Source organism: Phalacrocorax carbo, chromosome 2 (genome assembly GCF_963921805.1).
Source record: "Phalacrocorax carbo chromosome 2, bPhaCar2.1, whole genome shotgun sequence".
Classification (NCBI taxonomy): domain Eukaryota; kingdom Metazoa; phylum Chordata; class Aves; order Suliformes; family Phalacrocoracidae; genus Phalacrocorax; species Phalacrocorax carbo.
The window spans coordinates 22,129,740-22,144,470 of NC_087514.1; the positions used below are offsets into that span (position 1 = coordinate 22,129,740).

Sequence of the window (14,731 nt, forward strand, 5' to 3'; positions counted from 1 at the left end):
AAATCTTTCTTCAGTACCAGATATCACCCTACCACAAGGTCCAATTAAAATATTGAATTATTAAACTTGAGACATTTTATTTTAATTTATATTGCTGAACATTTTTTCTTTAATATAGTAATGTACATCTTTAGGAATATGCATTTACTCTGTCTTCTGTGCAGTTTAATATAGGTTTGATTACAGATAAAGGTAAGTTTGTTTATTAGATTTCAGAAAAGGTAGTTTTGTCAGAGTAGACTAGAAGGGTCTATCAAATACCTGTGTAAATGAAAACAGACTTAAAAAAAATAAACCAACAGCTGTAAGTTCTAATTTACATGTGTATTTTGCGCACACTTCACAACTAAAAAGTTCATGTTCCTCTGGGGACTTGCAGAGCTTTGCAAATCCCTGGCACTCTTAACGTATTACCACATGATTTTTGCCTTAGCATGAATGGGTGAGCATATGGTGGTATTGCCAAGTTTTATGAGTCAAGTCATATGCAAAGTCTTACTGAGAGTCTTATGATTTTTTAATAACCATGTGATTTGGGGCAAGGGAAGGAGAGACCTAGAATGACTGCTAGACTGGAATAGGTACTATGAGGATTAAGGTACCTATATAAGAGTAGAAGGTATAACAGTGTATATGACTATAATGGATATATATACACACCTCTGTGTGTGTGTGTATGTGTGTGTGCATACTATCATTTTGGACCTTTAACAGAATAACTGTCATACTCAGAAGTTTAGGTGGAAAAGTGTAGTACTCCTTGGAATGATTTTGCTCAAGCCAGTAGCTGTCAGTTACTGTGCCTGTACTTCACAGCCTGAGAGTTCTTAGAAGCCCTCTCCTCTAATCTTGCCTAACCTGTGGGTTATGTTAAGGTCTTACTACAGTTAGTTAGATGTTCTGACTCACAGTTCTCATAAACCTTCACCTAAGAGATATCATTGCTTTTGGATTTAAGGCTGGAGTTCTACTTGCCAAATCTGGTACAGTCATGCAATAAGAGCCAAATTATGACTTCAAATGATAGTTTCCACTGGATGGGACAATGGAAAGGAAGAGTAACACGGAAGTAATGTAATCCCTCTCTGAACATCTAGCTCATGTAGGGCTTCCTCCCTTTGAGGGTAGCAGCTATCCTACAGAGTGTTCATACCCACCTCCTCAAGTTCATACCCCATGGTTTTCTTCAAACTGCAACTCATATCTATGAAATGGCATTAGGCATGGCTAAGCCAAATAAAATCTGTTAAGAATTTTAGAACAGCAACACCTCAACTGCTATTGTGTAAGTAAACCAAGGCACTTCAGTCTTGGTCCTAGAGAAATCAGTTTTAGAACTGATTAGGGAAGGAGACTGGCTTAAGTTCCTGAAAGTGCTGAAGGACTGCAGAGCTCCTTGGGCTGAGATCCTGCCCTCGGACTCAAAGTCCTCCACTTGGAGGTTATGAGTGCACATGACAAACAGATGATCTGGAACTGTGGCTAAAGATTATCTGCACTCAACAAGATAAACAAATCTATTTGGGCAAAATATTAACATATCATGTTGGTTGTGTTTCCTCTCAGCAGTGTCAACGAGCAGAACATGATGATCGCTATGCAACTAGAGTTCATTCCGCTTCTTTGGACTTCGAGCTAAACTTTAGAAGTAGTTCACTCCTGTTTCTGCCTTGATGACCAGTGGGGACATGATGTGCATGTGCAGGCCAGATGAAGGAGTTTCTAATTTAACCTAATTAAAAATCAAGAATATTACCAGTGTCAGTATGGAGCTTGAAGAGATAATTGCTTCAAAAGTTGTGTGTAAGAAAAAATAAATTGAATTCAAAAAATGAAAAATTCCACAAAAAACCTGTAGGGTTTTTAATAGCTCCTTCCACACTAGCTAATTAGCCTCTTAGGTTTTGAAAACCGCTCATGAAATGTTCTGTTAGCATTGAAGAGGTTTTCTGGGTTTTTTTGCAGTCATGAAGACTTTTGTCTTGGCTTTTTCTCTCCTTTGGCATATTCAGGTTTTTTTGTCTTTCATTTCCCCTTGGTCTTTGGGTTTGTCTGCTCTAAAATTAAAATAATACTAATAATTTAGTTCTTCATTCTACCCATGAATCAGCTGAACAGTTGTGCTCCTTCTGTGACTGGATAATTATTCAAAATTATTTGAAAGTTTTATACAAATATCTTCACCTATAAATTAATTGTTTTGGCTAGACTTTAAACTCAGGCTTTTCTTGTGGGTTTATTATAATGTTTTACAGACCAATGTGTATACATGTGTAAAAAGCATATTGATTTTAAAAAGAGATTGTAGTGATAGAAGTTTCTTCCAGGTATCAGCTAACAGACGCTGAGAAGCTAAATCCAAAAGTAAGAGAATGGTTGCTAAAATCAGCCTTAAGTCTCTCATGACTGGAGTGAAGGACTAGATTTTCTTCTGAGATGTGATGTGACTATGGACGCAGGTTCTCTCTTATCTTCTGATGCTATTCAACCACTTTAGATAATGACTGCTGCTTCTTCAGTGCACTGGAAGTCCTGTAGTAAAATAATGCTAATACAGTTGTTCTTAAGCCACTCTAGGGCTGTTATTAAGGATGCAGGCAGAATAATGAAGGTATCACCATACTTGTTGATCTTTGCCTGCCATCTAGGTCCACATTGCCACAGTAAGAGGTAAGCTGCTTTAGTTAACAGTAAGGAAAGAACAAAAGAAGTTTTAACACTGGTGGTGTTGCCGTGTTGTAGGTACTCACCTAAGTATTATGTTACACAGTGTAATTGCAGGCCGAATTAGGTCATGCTTTGTCACATGGCTTATTCCAGATTGAAGTTCCTTCTGTTTGATTGTCCTTGCAGCAGCAGCAATGTACTTTAATAAATGAACAAGCTTGGGCAACATTTCCAGAAATGTCTAAAACTACAAAATTAGTCAATAGCAATTCATGCAGCATATGACAGAAGTGCTATTATTGTTAGGGAAACTACAGAGCCTATGACTACAACTCATGATTTAAACTGAACAGTCAGTTGAACATAAAACAGTTCTAATAATATTTAAAGTATAATATCCAATACATGTAAGAGAGACAGTCCAGATTCGGATTACTAATAAGAAAAAATAACTGTTATTACATTAGGGACATGAATTACTTTTAACTGAGGTAACAAATTTTGTAGGCAGTTCTTAAAACTTGCTTGTACACAAATGCCTGTCTCCTGTGGGGGATCCAGTTACTCTGTTTAGATTCTAGGCAATGAACTTACAAACTGTCTACAAATCTACAGTCCCCAGGTGATAAAGCATGGAAAAGAGCACTGACTTACTCCAAGTGCTCTGCGGTGGTCTGAAGAAACGGTTGCAAATCCCAGAAGCAGTTAGTGGACCACGCTGCTTAAACCAATATACCTTGCAAAATTAGTTTGGATGCAAGGTACAAGGACGCAGCTACGCTGTCACTGGGTCCAGACATACTTCATTTGCAGTTAACCAAGCTAAACTTGGACTGTTTTCCACTGCACAACATACAGCATGTTCTATGTTTGTACAGTCCTTAGCATAATGGGACCCTACTCTTGACTGGCCTCTAGGCTGCACAGTGATACTAATAATAAATACCAGGGAAATAAATGATCACTTAACACATTTATTTTCTCTAGCACACAACAGCAATATTAATATGTACACCAGTGTGACGCAAGCAGATTCTGATGTATGCTATATATTTTTAACACAATGGCCTTGATCCAGACATTTCTGGCACCATCTTCTACTGTCTTTCATCATTTTGCAGTGAAGTTATGTAGGGTACTCTAGATTTGAGGTAGCTGTGGTCTAGTATTAAAAATAATGTAGAATTAAAATTGAGTTTATTAGAAAGCTGCTGTGCAAACAACTGTTTGATAAAAAAGTCACTGAAGAGATGGAACAAAATTGTTGTCATAGTCTTCATATGCTGCGCTGCAAAACAAATGCAATTCTGGGAGAGAAATACACTTTCTCTGCTGCCTACTTTTTCATACTTTAATTTATAAAGAATTGTTTTGGAAAAATTAATATAATAGAATAAGAATATTTCGAATTCCATTTATGTCCTTTTATGATAAAGTACTCATGTTGTTCTGCAAAACACAAAAAAATTCAGATGTGGTAGAGGTGTCACCGAAAATTAAACACTGGTACTGAACATGCCAACGTTTCTTATGACCTCACCTGAAGGGAGGATATAGGACAGAAAAGAATGAGATTGGTAAAGGAAAATTACTGTTACTTCATTTAGCTGAGGTCTAGTCAACAACTTAAATAGTCTCCGTTCTTATTGTGTATTAAAATGGTGCCAAGAGGTCCCAACCAGGACTTGGCATTAGAGAGACATACTGTAAGATAGTCTCCTACCATTTCACAGACAGTCAGAGCAGGAATAGAGAGAAAAGAATAAACTGGGGAGGACTTTTACAATGGGTCATAAAACTGCTTTTAAATCTGTGGGTGGCATTTGCTGACAGCATAGTCTGACGGGACAGAAGAAAAGGAGAACTGATGAGGAAGGGGTGTGAAGAGAAAAAGATAAGATGGTGAGAAGGAAGCATGTGCGTGTGGCAGACAGTGGAGTGAAGCTGAAGTGACTAAACAAACCAATCATTAAAAAGAAAACAATGTTGAAAGTAAAATTACAGGGGGAAAAAATCATATGCTGATAATCAGTGGTTGCCTAATAATTCTTGCTGAAGCTGCTCCAGTAGCTTCATGTGCCAGCCCTGAGATTCAGACAGAAGGACGACTGCCTGTTACAACAATCTTGGTTTGGTTCAAGGTGAACCATGTATGCACTTTCAGGATGCTTTATCTTCGTCTGCCTTCAAACACAAAAGAAAGACAGTGTCAACTTCTGTGCCAGCTTAAAAAGACTCCTATGGATAAACTTTTATTAGTCATCTTCAGATAAGAGTAAAAGAAAACCCCAAATAAAAATACAGTCATGATTAGAATTTCATGTATATAAAGTTATGTCTATCATTTACTACATACTTTTAAGGCATAGGAGAAATTATATTCTTCTTCCCAAGCATCAAAGAGATTAAGACAGACAGCTCTCAGCAGAGACCAACAGAAGAAGCGGCAAAAAAAAGAGTAAGACATTTTACTCAGATAACTTTTCTAGGAAAGTCTTTTGAAATACTTTAAAGTTCAGAGATTTGGCGAACTTGCTAAGGGTGTGACATAGGAAGATGTTGCTTGATATCCTGAGCGTCTTAGCTGGACTACTAACACATTGTCTTCCCTGGACTTACAAGATCCAGATCATCTCATATGCAGCCAAACTACTCCTGCAGAGGTTTTTTTCTCTAGTTCATTACTTCAGTATCTCACCCTTTGCTTGCCAAGCTCATTTAGTACTGAGGCAGGACTATTTTTGCATATAATCCTTTGCTCCGCATCTTTGAGAACGATGATGAAGTTAAGCACATGATGCCAGGGGTTGATGCTTTGCTCTCTGCTGCCATGAGCAATCAACCTGTGTACATGGTAAAGGGTAGCCACTTGTCCGTGCAAGTGATTGAAAGCACTTTTACCAACAGATATATTTGGGTTATCCGCAATAGCATTAAATCTGAAAAGAGAATTACTGTTGTTGTCTTATTATGCAACTAAAATCTATCGAAAGAGACTCTTATCACATGTCAACAGCATAAAACTGGGCGGTAGAAACTGGGCTGAACTAGACAGACAAAGATAACTTTGGAAGGAACAGAGGAAGGCTATAGGTCATAGAATCATAGAATCATTATGGTTGGAAAACACCTCTAGTATCGGCAAGTCCAACTGCCAGTGCAGCACCACTATGCTTTCTAAACCATGTCCTGAAGTGCCACCTCAACACATTTTTTAAATACCTCTAGGGATGGTGAACCAACCACCTCTCTTGGCAGCCTGTTCCAATGCCTGACCACTCTTTCAGTAAAGAAATTTTTCCTAATATCCAATCTAAACCTCCCCTGGTGCAACTTGAGGCCATTTACTCTCGTCCTAATGCTAGTAATTTGGAAGAAGAGACCAACACCCACCTCACTACGACCTCCTTTCAGGTAGTTGTAGAGAGCAATAAGGTCTCCCCTCAGCCTCCTCTTCTCCAGGCTAAACAATCCCGGTTCCCTCAGCCGCTCCTCATAAGACCTGCTCTCCAGACCCTTCATCAGCTTTGTTGCCCTTCTCTGGACACGTTCCAGCACCTTGATGTCCTTCTTGTAGTGAGGGGCCCAAAATTGAACACAGTACTTGAGGTGAGACCTCACCGGTGCCGAGTACAGCAGCACGATCACGTCCCTGCTCCTGCTGGCCACACTATTCCTGATACAAGCCCAGATGCCATTGGCCTTCTTGGCCGCCTGAGCACACTGCTGGCTCCTGTTTAGCTGGCTGTCAACCAACACCCCCAGGTCCTTCTCCACCTGGCATCTCTCCAGCCACTCCTGCCCAAGCCTGTAGCATTGCATGGGGTTGTTATGACTGAAGTGCAGGACCTGGCACTTGGCCTTGTTAAACCTCATACAGTTGACCTTGGCCCATCGATCCAGCCTGTCCAGATCCCTCTGTAGGGCCTTCCTACCCTGGAGCAGATTGACACTCCTGTCCAATTTGTTGTCCCCTGCAAATCACATGTTTATTTGTTTACCTAGCAATGTTAGGTAAACATAATGATAATGTTGATCTATCCCTATGGCAGAGAGTTTAACAGGTTCCGGTAAGGACCTGCAGCCAGCACAGACAGCTGTAATTACTGTAGGAGGGTTAGAAGTCCCTGTGTGTTCATAGGATCTGTGTGGTGTGTGTTCATAAGAGCTGTAAATGTCTCTCTCAGTGGCTACAGACGAGACTTTCTGAGCATCCTTCCAGTGCTCCACTGTTAATAACAAACAAAAAGAAGAATGGGATACACTGAGTGGAAAATAGGACACCTGAGTTTCACTGAAGAAGTTGGTTAGACTTACAAGTAGAAAAAAAGCAAAAAAGTTGTTGGCTAAGAAGTTGTGAATGCTTTACTTATTTGTATAAAGCTATAAATAAAGGTTGTGTTTTCTTCTCCCTTAAAGTGTTAATTTTGCATGCTTACTCATGGCTTCTGAGAGGTGGACTGTCACATCCCCCTTAGGTTCAAACTGTGACTGGACAAATTTACTGAAGATTAATCCACTGAGGATTATTAAACTCAATGATATCATCTATAGTACAGGAGATGGTGTTCCTGAGCCACAAATTCTCAGAGAGCTGGAGAGCATTCATGCTTGTCTGGTTTACCTTCCTTCTTTGGTGACCATTATTAACGCTGCATCTTCATCTGATGCTCACCCTTAAATAAATCTCTCCTCCCTCCCAAAAAGACAACCCCCCAACATACTTCCCTTCTTTCCCAAATAGATGGGGATTGGGAAATAAATGTGGGAGAAATCAGAGAACGACAAATGAAAGGAAACAGCCTCAAGTTGCACCAGGGGAGGTTTAGATTGGATATTAGGAAAAATTTCTTCACTGAAAGGGTTGCCAAGCATTGGAACAGGCTGCCCAAGGAAGTGGTTGAGATACCATCCCTGGAGGTATTTAAAACATGGGGAGACGTGGCACTTAGGGATATGGTTTAGTGGTGGACTTGGCAGTGTTAGGTTCATGGTTGGACTTGATGATCCCCATAGCAATCATCGTTCGTGGAGAAAGAACCCTGGTCTGATACAACACATCTGTTCTCATGGTGTAGCTTGTTGTGGTTTAACCCCAGCCAGCAACTAAGCCCCACACAGCCACTCACTCCCTCCCTCGCAGTGGGATGGGGGAGAGAATCAGAGGAGTAAAAGTAAGGAAACTCGAGAGTTGAGATAAAGACAGCATAATAGGTAAAGCAAAAGCTGCGCCCACAAGCAAAGCAAAACAAGGAATTCATTCACCACTTCCCATGGGCACGCAGGTGTTCAGCCATCGCCAGGAAAGCAGGGCTCCATCGCATGTAACATTTACTTGGGAAGACAAACGCCGTCACTCCAAACATTCCCCCCTTCCTTCTTCTTCTCCCCAATTTTATATGCTGAGCATGACGATATACAGTATGGGATATGCCTTTGGTCATTTGGGGTCAGCTGTACCAGCTGTGTTCCCTCCCAGCTTCTTGTGCACCTGGCAGAGCACGGGGAGCTGAAAAAGTCCTTGGCTAATGTAAGCATTACTTAGCAACAACTAAAGCATCTCCACATTATCAACACTGCTTTTGCACAAATCCAAAACACAGCCTCATACAAGCTACCATGAAATTTAACTCTATCCCAGCTGAAACCAGGACAAGCTAGAAAACCCTACCAATGTAAGTTAACTTTTGTTTTTTTCTCAGGAATGGTAATATTTTGTTTTACCAAGTAGATCAGTTGATGTAGAACAGCGGCAATAAACACTTCTCACAGGCACTGCAAAATTCGAGCTAAATATAGAAGTTGTGTTGTGAATCCTACTTCCTTGTGACACTCGGTCGAACAACTGAGCGCAATAGATAACTGTGCAGCAGGGAAATAGTGTCATTGAAGGGTGAAAGATGGGCTGTTGCAGTTGAACGGAACGTGTCACAAGGAATTTCTGTGAGGTCCGTAATTTTGGGCGCTATGCATCTACAGCAGTTTTTCTTTTTGCTTGAACTGTAGTTTTTCGGTCTCGCTGGTGAAATGCACATCTGGCGCTCAGGACCGCAGCGGCCGCCAGTTGCCGGGGTGTCTCTGCACTTTACAGATGGGGTTTGATTTCACACACGGAGTTTTCCTCGGGGCAGAAAGCCGGGACACCCGAATACCCCTGTGGTTATTTTGCGCGCAACCCGGACTGCAGGCTGCCCTGCCGCCGTACTGACGGAAGGCTCAGCCTCCCTCCCCGCCTCGGGTCGGCGACCGGGCGGCGCGGCGCGGGCGGGCGACGGGGCCCAGCCCGGGGGGACGCGGCCTCGGTGACGGGGGCCGGCGGCGGCGGCTGCCGGGACGAGACGGGACGGGCGGAGCGCTGCCAAGGGCGGGCCGAAACCTGCCGGCGGCGGCCGAGGAGGCGGCCGAGGTGGACAGGAGGAGCGCGGCGGCGGGGCGGTGCCGCCCGGGCCCGCCCCCGCAGTCTGGGGGCTGCTCCGCCCCGCCCCGCCCCGCCCCGCTCGGCCCGCTCCGCCCGCCCGGCCCGCGGCTGCCGGGAGCGCCTCCATGCGCTCGGGCCGCCAGTGCGCAGCCGCGGCGGAGCCCAGCCGGGGAGGAGGAAGCGGCGCGGCGCGAGGGGAAGGAGGCCGAGGCCGGCGGAGGTGGCGGCGGCTCATGGCTCGGCGGGCGGGCGGGCGGACGAGGCGCGGGTGTGCGGGCCGCTAGCGCTCCCCGAGGCGGCGGCTCCGGTGGGCGAGGGGGTGAGGCGTGGCCGGCCCCTCTTGCGGCGGCGGCTCCGTATCGGGGGCGCGGCGGCGGCAGGTCCGGCTCCTCGTCGCCTCCCTGCGGGCTGGTGTTATGGCCCCTTGGGGGAGCGCAGAAGGCTCCCCGGCTTGGAGGTCAGCGCAGCTCCTGCTCCTCGTCGTCTCCTGCTGCGGTAGGTACCGGGGTGGGGGGGCGACGACGGCCGTCCGTCTCCAGCTCCCGGGCCGGAGGCGGCCGCCCGCCGCGGGGGAGGGGGAACAAAGCGGCCTTTCTCCTGGCCGGCCTCCGGCGGCGCGACGGCCCGGGGTCCCTCGGCCCGCCCCGGGCCCTGCCGCCTCCCGGGACCGCCGCCGCCGCCTTCCCCGCGGCGGCCCCGCTGGCGTCCCCGTACCGCCCCGTCCTCAGCCCCGTCCCCCGCTCCGAGCTCGGCTGCTGCAGGTCTCGCCCCGGGCCCCTTCGCATCTGTGGGGGCGGGCGGAAATCTCCTCAGGGAAGTCCTTAAAACTGAGGCTGGGATTCGGCCCAGCTGCCCCCGGCTTTCTCTCCCTCAGACTACGTACGTTGCCGGGAACTCCGGAGTTGGCACGGGGCCGCGCAAACAAACCAACCCCAGATCCTCTGAGTCACGAATAATCGCTGTCTGGGGATACTGGGGATGCCTGGGAGATGTTCCACGTCCGGCCGGGCCGGGCCGGCCGCGGCCTGCTGCCGGGGTCAGGACGAGCCCCTCCGGGGGTCGGTGGGGCGGCCGCTGCCGCCTCTCGAGGTCGTGACACATCGCACAGGCCTTGAAGCCCTTCCAGGGACCTTCGTTTCGGCTCAGCCCGTTTTCAGTTCGTACCTGAACAGCGTTTACTGTTATAAACCCATCTTGAAACAGAACTCCCAGTGAAAAATACTTGTGTAAATGTGTTAGGGAATGTACTTGCGTTGGCTCTTACAGCGCGTGAGTGGCCCAGTAACACACAATAGATCAAAACCCAGACTCTTTTGCCTGTTTTCTCACGGAGTTGTGTTTGTTTTACAAACTCAAGAGTAGGTTGTGTCCGTGGGCCCCCGACGTGGGAAGCAGCCTTTGGCACGGAGTTGGGCGCGTGCCTTGCGCTGAGGAGGACAGCAACAGGGGCCCTGATTTAGCAGTTTCTTAAGTAGGTGCCTTTGCTTTAAACACGAGATTGAGCATATGAAATATTTCAGGTTTGTCTGTGCAGAAGGCTTTGTCTAGCCCTTGCCTGTGCTGCAAAGATCAGTGCAAACTCTTAAGTGTAGATGTACCATGAAAGTTTGTAATTTTCATATCTATGTGGGTAGAAGTAAGGTAGACCTCTTCAAGCAGAACTACAGTTATGCCAGGACCTGCAGCTGAATAACAACACTGGTGTAAGTTAGTTTTTGAGGGGGCCTGCTTGCATGAACTAAGTGACCGATCTTTTAAATGTGCACAGAGTCGAGGGAAACAGTTTTAATATCTACATAGGCTGTTAAAAATCTGATGTGTCGAAAGCTAAAGTGAAAGCACAAGTAGAAAGGAGTTGGCTTATGGTAGAGCAGGAACTGGTAGGGAAAAATCTCAAGTCTGGATATATCAAGCAGTCCTTATATTTGTATACTTAACATACTTGAGAAATTTAACATTCGTGCAAAGGTTTTTAACAAACTCCATATTTGTTTATTAGACTTGTGGCAGAATTGAAGTAAAAAGTAAAAATTTCAGTTGTGATATACACCATTAGCCTGACTTCAATGGATAGATTCAGATTTTGATACTGCAGCTTAGGCAGTATTCTCAGCATTTCCGCTACAGAAATTTAAACCACAAGCACAATCTTTAGTTAGAGAAAAGAACAACCAAATAAAATTCTTGCCACATAACATTTTTCATAGATGTTTAATCAAGCTTTCCAAAGTTCAGCTAAGAATGAAGGGTCCATAACTTCCTTTTGCCTTGCTGAGAAACACATTGCCGTCCATTATTGCCACTGCTAGGAAGGAGAAGCTGCTTCCAATTTCGATCAGTGTGCTGCCTCATCCTCATGAGGGGTTAGTTTCTCCTAACAGTTTTTGTTACAGATGCCTGAAGTTCTGACCAGTTTCACTGCTCGAGGGAAAAGTACTTTGTCTTCCACGGGCAAGAGCATCCAAAATGAAAGCAAGCATTCGCTGTGTAGCATAGCCCTATCTCAAGCTGTCATTTTGATTTCTCCTATTTGTTTCTTTTGGGAGATGGAAGTGGGGGTGGAAACTATTCCCTATTGAAGCATTTCACCTTCCTGTACAACTGCATTTAGCTCTTCCAAACGAATCTAATATTGGCATAAATGTGATCAAGGCACTGCTGACAGCAGAGCTCTGCACTGTGATGTTGATCCTGAGCAGAGCCATGTAGGTATCATTACGTTACTGCATGTTAAGGCTTTGAATACAGTAGGCAGTACTGGAGGTAAGTGCACACTTGCAAAAGCAGCAGTGCATCACTTTGGTTGCCTTCCATTATGCAGTTGCACAGCTGTAATATCTAGAATTTTCCACTAATTAAAATACTAAATTCACCAAGGTTGGTATGTGGGCATTGAGCTCTCCAGAGAACGTTTCTCTGTTTCCCTGTAGTTAGTGAATTTTTCAAACCGTCCTTCTGATGATGACTATAATTATAAAAATTTGAGAAGGAGGAATACTGATGAGTGAAATATTGGAATGGCACCGACTAACGAGAATTATAGCTTGGTGAGGTGTTGGGCAATGGCGTTTGCTTTTAATACGTCTGGCCTTTCAGTTGGCTTGAGAGTTTTATATCTAACAAATAACTGATTGTATGTCTGTCCATATAATCCTGGCATGGCTGTTACTGGGACAAATCTGAAGACAGTTCTGCATATCTGAAAGGCTCTAACAATTCTCTGAGTTCAAAACAGAACCATATGTGGTGCAAAGTAGTTTCTTTAGGGGAAAAATGTCATTTAAGAAACTGGTCCTTTTCTTGAGGCAGTGCTTTTCAAACCAAAGTTGATTGATCGACTGGAAATCAAATTAATTTTATTTATTTTCTTGTTAAAACATAAGCTTAGGTTAGAGAACTGAATTCCGAACATTACCATTTTGCTTTATTTGTGTTTAACCCTTGGCAGGATAATGGATTATATCTTACTGGTTCTGTGATGCAGCATTTTTAGGACCAGTTTGGGAGGGATTGGTGTTCCAGAGCAGAGGCTGAGTTATGAAAAATCTCTGAGGTGGAACAGTGCAAAAGCTAGGACATGGCTTCCTTTGGGTCAGAGTCCAGAAGTGTGGGTACTTGGCTTCTTCAGATTCCTGAAAAGTCAATTTTTTGATAGTCTTAACTCTACTTGTCAACCCAAATACGTTCCTTTGAATTTCTGTCCCACTGAACAGAAGCCTACTGAGAACTTTTCTAGTGTTCTGTAGAGTTGGTAGTGGTCAGTGCAGCAGGTAAATTTCCCTGTTGCTGGCTTCGCCAGATATAATGAGTATCAAAGGAAAATATTTACAGTAGTAGGACAGCAAAACTAAAACAGTTCAAAGGTAGAAGTGGAGGCAGATAGAGGTCAGTCTTAATTCTCCTTTTCTTCAGGATGGGTTTGGCTTTAATAAGTACTTCCTGAAGGACCAATTACTGAGAAACATTAGCAGAGGTCAGAAAATTATTATTTCCAAAAATTGTGGTTGAAACAATGTTATATGTTACTACTGAGGCTGCAATGCCACTGCCATTTCTCTGGCCCATTAAAGAAATACATATTACACTTATATAAGCTTTTAAACACTTAGTTTTAGGTTAGAACCATTCCAGGTTTCGGTGGTACAAATGTTGCTTGAGATTACAATGAGACTATATCTATAATTCATTGTTCATTTGGCTTTAAGACAAGACAGATAAAAATGTCATAGAAGCTCATTGGTCAGGACCCAAATTTTACTTACATGTCAGCTGGCTAATGATGGTATGAGGAAGAATAAATAATGCCTCGGGTTCGTTCACCTTATTTGAAAGAATAGCCTGAATCATGTAAGCAAATAGTCTGCCAGCCAGTTTATTTAATTTTCTAAAGAAGTTGAACTATAAAGCCAGAACAGACTGTCCTAAAGGAGTGGCTTGGCTTAATAAATTATTGTACCTTAAACTCTTGAATGTCACTCTTTAGTGATACTTTTGTGATATACCGAACAGATATATTTTGCGACGCTGTAAATTATATTATTGGCAAAACTGCTATGTTTAATTTGTTAGAATGGTTTTGTAGTCCTTGAAGTGAGAATGTCCTAATTTTAATGCCATAGAAACTTATATTGCCTAATAAGTTGATCATATGTCAAGTTGTGCAAGTACGTACATATTCAGCTGGCTGTTCGGAGCCACAGTTAGGTCCGTAGTCAAAGTATCTATGAGATCATGTAGGCAATATTTAAAGCAGTGCTCATTCAAGGGGAGAAGGAAAAACCCACATCCTAGACAACCTTGTAGCAAAAAGAGTGTGAAAATTTAATGTAAGGTAGTTGGTGTGATTGTTATGCACTGAATGAGGACATCCTCAGCCAGAGGAAGAGCAGAGAGGTACTTGTAACCGGAATCAGAACAGAAGCCACCTGACTCCATTCCTGTCACCAGAGCAAAGCATATAATTAGCACGGCTTTTTTGGCTGCTTCTGTCATTGCTACAAGAGGAAGAGCTCTGCTGCGTTAGTGTTGCAAGGGCCCTACAGGTGGATCTGTTTGACTACTTTAGTCACTCCTATTTTAGTACCAAATAGATGTAAACTGTATGGATATTATTTTCAACTAAGCCCTAAATATATTGTTTTGTATTTGTCCTGGCTAAAACATGCAGTTATGATCAGTCTTTGGTTCATTAACAGATCTCAGATTTTCAAACTTAGTATCTTTGGTATGTTAGGTATGTCCTTCCACGCATCATTTATCTTTTACCGTACGCCTCAGTTTCCAAAGCTGTAGACGTTATTTTCATACTTTTTATGTATAAATCACCAAGTCCCTTAATTATTTTTTTAAATTCATGAGTACTGTTTGTACTGTATAAATAGCGTGGTTTTGCTTTCCTAGATATCTGTTTTCCAGTTTTAGTGTTCCATTTATATGGTCCCAGATAGTTGATGATGAAGTTAAATACTGGAACAGCTGAAATACCTAGCTAGGCATTAATTGAAAGAGTGTGATTTGCCGACAACCTGGGATTTTTTTTGGCTTGTATGCTTTTCAGAATGACTAGCTGTAACATTTTGCAGTACTGATTATTACTGAGGTGTCAGTGGGTCAGCAAGATTCAGCCTACTTAGCTTACATGGTTGT

General features: G+C 43.6%; 1 protein-coding gene across 2 annotated transcripts in view; it reads left to right on the plus strand.

Moving 5' to 3' along the window:
• Window positions 1-9,229: 9,229 nt before the first annotated feature.
• The window catches only part of LRP12 (LDL receptor related protein 12), a 54,817-nt gene continuing 49,315 nt past the window's right edge, over window positions 9,230-14,731 (plus strand). For both annotated transcript variants that reach the window (XM_064442249.1, XM_064442250.1), the window contains exon 1: window positions 9,230-9,580. In XM_064442249.1, the coding sequence (XP_064298319.1) occupies window positions 9,502-9,580 (79 nt within the window). In that variant the 5' untranslated portion in view covers window positions 9,230-9,501. The remainder of the gene's footprint in view (window positions 9,581-14,731) is intronic.